Source organism: Petaurus breviceps, unplaced genomic scaffold (assembly GCF_028583685.1).
Source record: "Petaurus breviceps papuanus isolate PSGF00001 unplaced genomic scaffold, PetGlider_PUasm1.0 398, whole genome shotgun sequence".
Taxonomy (NCBI): domain Eukaryota; kingdom Metazoa; phylum Chordata; class Mammalia; order Diprotodontia; family Petauridae; genus Petaurus; species Petaurus breviceps.
In genome coordinates, this window is record NW_027186314.1 from 384,538 (window position 1) to 390,372 (window position 5,835).

A 5,835-nucleotide genomic window follows, 5' to 3' on the forward strand; every position below is an offset into this window, starting at 1 on the left:
TTCGGCAGCTTCTGTTTGGCCATAGCCAGTGAGTAATACATGCCGAAATTGTTGACGATAACAGGGACTGGCATGGCAATGGTAAGGACGCCCGCCAGGGCACACAGCGCCCCCACCAGCATCCCTGACCAAGTCTTGGGGTACATGTCTCCGTACCCCAGGGTGGTCATGGTCACCACGGCCCACCAGAAGCCGATGGGGATGTTCTTGAAGTAAGTGTGGTTGGAGCCCAGGATGTCGTCAGGGTCAGCCCCGATCCGCTCCGCGTAGTAGATCATGGTGGCAAAGATAAGCACCCCCAAGGCCAGGAAGATGATGAGCAGCAGGAATTCATTGGTGCTGGCGCGGAGCGTGTGCCCGAGCACCCGCAGCCCCACAAAGTGCCGAGTCAGCTTGAAAATCCGGAGGATGCGCACAAAGCGCACCACCCGCAGGAAGCCCAGCACGTCCTTGGCGGCCTTGGAGCTCAGCCCCGACAAGCCCACCTCCAGGTAGAAGGGGAGGATGGCCACGCAGTCAATGATGTTCAGGCTGCTCTTAAGGAACTCCACCTTGTCCGGGCAGAAGGTGACGCGCATAAGGAACTCGAAGGTGAACCACACCACGCAGACGCCCTCCACGTAGGTCAGGAAGGGCTCTGTCTCCACTTCCACGTTGGTCACGTTCTCTGGAGGCTCACCTGGCACCGAGGACGCCTGGGTCACCGTCTTGTTGTGGATGTGAATGAAGCCCTCGTGGGTCTCCAGGCAGAAGGTGGTGATGGAGATGAGAATGAAGAAGAGGGAGGCAAAGGCAACATACTGCAGGAGGGGGAAGGGAAAAGAAGAGGGTGACCCAGGAGCCTGAGCCGGCCCCTCCACCCACACAAATGCCAGCCCCCATGGAGGGAAACAAACACGCAGACCTCCGTGCTCTCTAGATATCAAGACACCCTGCCCAACTCACCTCAAGGACTGGGACATTCAGGCCTCTACCTCCCCTCAGACCCAAACGCGCAGCCTGCAGCCCTTCTCATGGATTTTAGTCTCAAGAAGCCTACAACCTTCTGCCCCTCTAGAGCTTTAAGGGTCCAGGTCCCACAGATCCCCTCAGAAACTCACATTTCTAGCTCCCTCCAACTGCTGAGAGATCCCAGAGTTTGCTTTAGGGCAAGAAGAGGGACAGGGGCCCTTGGTCTACAGACTGTGAACAGCCCTGCTGTCTTCCCCCTCCCCCCCCCACTCCTCACCCCCGTTTTCACTCACACCCCTTGCTCATAGAGTTGGTGGGATGGGGGACCCTGGCATCTGAGCCAGAAAGTGTCTGGAGATGCAGGGGGCTCGGTTCTGTGGGCTACGCTCTGTGAGCTGTCTGTCTGCCTTCCTGTAGGCAGCTTGGAAAATCTGGGTCTGAGCTCAGGCTCTGACTTGCTGTGTGACCTTGGACCAGTCCCTTCCCCTATCTGGGTAAGGGGACAGGGAATATCTCCACTATCTCATAGCGCTTCCTTTCCCTCCCCGCCCCTTTTCGCCTCCTCGCCAGGCTTCTCCGCAGTGAGCTGGGGGATGGGGCACCGCAGTGAGCATGCTCCGGACTCCCCCTTCCTCCTCCCCCCGCGACCAAGGCTGCGGTACTGCAGTGGGGGCGGGGAGAGGCCAGAACCGCGGACAGCTCCCGCCGCACTGCGCAGCCGCAACCTTAGCTTGGCCTTAACCCCATCCCTACCGGAGCCGCACTGCGCAGCTGCGGAGCCTCCGAAAGCGGGGGGGCCCCCCCTCCCCCTTTCTTAACTCCTTCCCAACCGGGCTGGGGTAGAAGGGGAGGAAAGGAGGAAGGGGCGCCCTGCGCAGTTTGCAGCCTCAGCACCCCCAATGGGTTTAACTCCTTCTCTTCGGGATAGCTGAGGGATGGAGGGGGTGAGGGGAGAGGGGGAGGGGGGTTCTCCCGAAAAGAGGTCACTGGAGGGGGGGGTGTATCTAAGAGCCACGTGCTCCCTATCCTCCTTCCCCTCTACCAATCCTGCATGCTCAGCATTTCTCTGGGACCTAACTTCCCCGGGAATACAAGTCGCCTCCTCCAAGAAGCCCCCCGGGGGGAGGAGAAAGAGAAAGAGGGAGGGGGAAGAGGGATGCAGCATTGCGGTGGCTCCCTGTCCTTTCCTGGCCCGGGATGCAACCAGCTCTTGGGGGGAGGGGAACGGACGGCAGCCACGGGGCTCCTGATCCTCCGAATCTCCTGGCCCTGAAGGAATTGGCATCCTCCCTAGAGGATACTCGACTATCCTCCCCCTTCCCCTTTTCCGTTTCCCTTTCCGTCTCCCCTTCTCCGACACAAAGAGAAGACCAGATTCTTCCCTCCCTCCAATATGCCCTGGGATGCGATTTCGGTAGTCGGGGGAAGGGAAGAGTGCAGGGTTCTCCGGACGACGGAGAGGGAGCACTCCAAAAACGGAGGGGGGGGGAGGGCAAAAAGTAATCTAAAGTTTTGCAAAGGGGCAAGGGACTCAGGATGCAGGAGGGGGCGGGTCTTCATGGGGAAAGGGGATCCCGCAGCTGACGTCTCGGGAATCGAGAGAGGCTTCCAGGAGAGCCTGGAGATTGGTGGGGTGACAGCTGATGTGGGCCGCGAGCTTTCGCTGGACGTTCCCAAGGCTAGGAGTTGCATCTATCCAGGGACTTAAGGGCAGGGAGGGATCTCTAGGGCTGAGGGGGAGGGGGAGGAACGCACTGTCCGGGGGACCGTTGCTAGGAGGCTGGGGATAGGGTCTGCAGACTTTGGAGAGGGTGTATCCTGAGGACCAGAGAAGCTCAGCTCCGGGGGGTGTGGGGAGGGTAAGCTCCCTCGGAATCTCCCAGGATTGGGGGGAAGGGATGGCAAGCTCACGGAGGGGACAGGGGGCCTTCTTACCCTGGCAGCCCGGGACGAGTAAGGGTCTTCGAAGAGTGCCCACACTTTGGGCTGCCAGCGGCGCCACCACGTTGCGCCTGCGGCCCCCCCGGACCCGGCGGCGGCCCCGCCGGCCGCATCCTGGAAGCAGAGTCTTTTGAGCTCCCCTCCGGCCCCGGCAGCGTCCAAGCCGCCAGCCTCATCGTCTCCTAGCCCTCCAGGCCCGGTCCCAGGCCCCCCGGTTCCCCCGGCGGCGGCAGCCGGCTCGGGGGTCTCGAAGGAGTCAAGCGCCTCCTCCGCGTCTCGGTGCTGCCGATAAGTCATCCAGCAGCAAGCCTCCACGTCGGTCTCGTCGATGCCCCAGAAGGCGAGTTCCTCCTCGAACAGGGGTCCGCACACGTCGGCCGGGCAGTGCAGCTTGCCGGTACGGTAGTAGTTGAGCACGTAGGCGAAGACGCCCGGGTGCCGGTCGAAGAAGAACTCGTCGCTACGAGGGTCGTAGTCGAAGTTGGCTGCCGCCCCCGGCTCAGTGAGGCCGGCCAGCCGCGTCCCGGGTAGGGTGCGCAGCGTCGAGCGGTACGTCTCATGGCGCACGCCGCCCACGTTGATCACGATCTTGTCGCTGTCGCCGCCGCCGTGTCGCCCCATGGCCGGGCCCCCGGGGCATGGCGCGCCCCCCGCGGGCGGCCCAGGAGGAACCGGGCCGGGGCCCGGGGCCGAGGCGGACCCGGGCCCGGAGCCGGCGTCGGGGGAGGACGGAACGGGCCCGGGACAGGGACCCGGACAGGGACAGGAACAGGGGCCGGGACCGGGACAGGGACAGGGACTGGGGCCGGGAGGAGGAGGCGGAGGCGGAGGAGGAGGAGGAGCGGGAGGAGGCTGCGCCGGCGGCTGCTGCGGCTGTTTGGCCGGCGTGCGCCCGCGGAAGGAGGAGACACAGACTGAGCTCAGCATTGGAGGGGGCGGGGGCGCCCAGGGCCGGGGGGCGGAGCCCAGGCGGGGGGGCGGGGGGACGGGGCCCCCCCCCGGGGGCGGGGGTGGATTTTTGAAGGAGAGGGGCAAGAGGGAGGGGGTTAGAGCCAGGCTCGAGGAAGGGGCGGGGGGGGACTCAGGCTGGTGGCCCCGCCCTTTCTCTGCTCCAGGGCGGGGGCTGGTGGGGGCGCTCGAGGGGTCGGTGGGCCGGCCCGCAGGCTGCGCAGCCCCGAAGGCGGAGCCGAGAGGCTGGGAGGAGGGAAAGGGGGCGGAGGTACCCGTGGAAGGCGGACCTGGGGGGGAGGGGGGGAGAAACAGAGGAAGGGGGGGGGCGTCAGGACGGCCGCCCCCCCCCCCACTCCCTTTCGACCGGCCTCATTTTCCGACCAGATCCCTCACTCCTGACGTCTTTGTGTCTTTCAAGGTGTCGGTTTCTGAGAATCTCTATCCTTGTCTCTGTCTCACTGTATATATGTCTGTTTGAGTCTCTGCACCGCTATCTCTTCTGTATTTCTCTCTCTGAGTCTGTCATGTCTCCGCGTCTCCCCTGATCCAGGGTCCAGATAGAAGGGGGATCTCGTGTGCGCTTCCTCTCTGTCTGGGTTTCTACCCCCCTCCCCTCGCCTCCCCTCCATCTCTCTGTGTCCCTGTATCTCTCTCTGCGGCTCTCTCTGTATCTCTCCGTCTCTGCGTCTTTTACTCCTCTTCTCTTTTCCCCTCCCCCCGTCGTCCGCACTGAGGACTCTGGCTCACTACCAGACCGCAGAGTTGGGGGGGTGGCCTCCCTGCAGGGCCCCAGCCAACCCTGCCCCTCCCCCAGTCTTCTTCGTGCATCCACAGATCCCCCTTCTATCTGGACCCTGTCCTCTCCATGCTAGGCATTGATTCCCCTCACCAACTCCATTGGCCCCTAGCCCCTCTGGCATCCGATTCTCATTCTCCAACAGGATGCCTCTCCACCGTCTGCTTGAGGAACTGGAAAGAGCTGACACCACTACCTCCCCCCCTCCCCCCCCAGGACCCAGGCGTCCTTGGCTCCCCTCGCGCCGGAACGAAGGAACACAGCCAACCCGATACCATCGGACTGAACAAAGTCACTGCCTCCGGTGAGAGGGGGAGGGGGCTGGGGAGGAAATGGGGGCAAATAGGGAGAAGGGAAAAGAGGGGGAGGTGGGCTAGGGAAGGGAGAGGAGAGAAAGAGGATGGGAAATGGAAGGTGAGGAATGAAGAAGGGGGAGGGGAAGAGGGAGAAGGTGTTGGGGAAAGAGGGGAAGAGAATTAGGAGAGGGGGATAAGGAGAGAGATAAATGTCTGGTGTCTGGAGAAGTGAGCAGACCAACTGTGGTGCAGAAGTGGACTAATGGTGGACAGAGCTGAGAGAAGAGGAAGAGGGTCTGAAGGGTGAAACGGCTGGGTTGGGAGAAAATGAAATGGGTGCTTTAGATTAGAGGCTCCTGGAAGACTGGACTCTGGAGAATGGGTCATGGGATATGGATGCAGGTTGAAATTCAAACTGATTCTTGACTCTGGGGTCCCCTTCCTCAGCCCTGATAGAGAAGGCAAAGAGATGAAATCCCCGAGATTGCCAGAGGTTTGGGTTGTTGGGATCCAGATGGCCGAGGGGAAAGAAGCATCTCCATAATCTCCCCCCACCCCCCCCCCCGACCACATGATATCTCGAGCTCTTCCTACTTCAAGGTCTCTTCTCAAAGTAGCCTCTTTCCCAATGAGAGAACCCCTCAGTCTCCTCTCACCTTCCTCTTTTGCCCTCCTCCCTCCCCTCTTTCTTTTCAGTACATCCCCTGATTCCAATCCCTTCTCCCCACTTCCCCCATCTCTGTCCCTCATTCTCGGCCTCTCCATCCTCACTCCACCATCATCTGCATTCCCTCCTCTCGTCTCCCTCCCTCCTCTTCTGAGTCCCATGTCTTCCCTGGAGTCCCCTACCCAATCCCTCATTTATTCCTGTCTTTGATAGCCTAGAAATCTATTTCCTCC

At 61.9% G+C, this 5,835-nt stretch overlaps 1 protein-coding gene across 1 annotated transcript in view; it reads right to left on the reverse strand.

The window, feature by feature from the left end:
- Positions 1–3,819, reverse strand: part of KCNC3 (potassium voltage-gated channel subfamily C member 3) — a 15,389-nt gene extending 11,570 nt beyond the window's left edge. The window contains exons 1-2 of the mRNA XM_069100357.1: positions 2,887–3,819; positions 1–800 (exon numbers count right to left, since the gene is read on the reverse strand). Coding sequence (XP_068956458.1) covers positions 1–800; positions 2,887–3,819 — 1,733 coding nt within the window. The remainder of the gene's footprint in view (positions 801–2,886) is intronic.
- Positions 3,820–5,835: the final 2,016 nt, after the last annotated feature.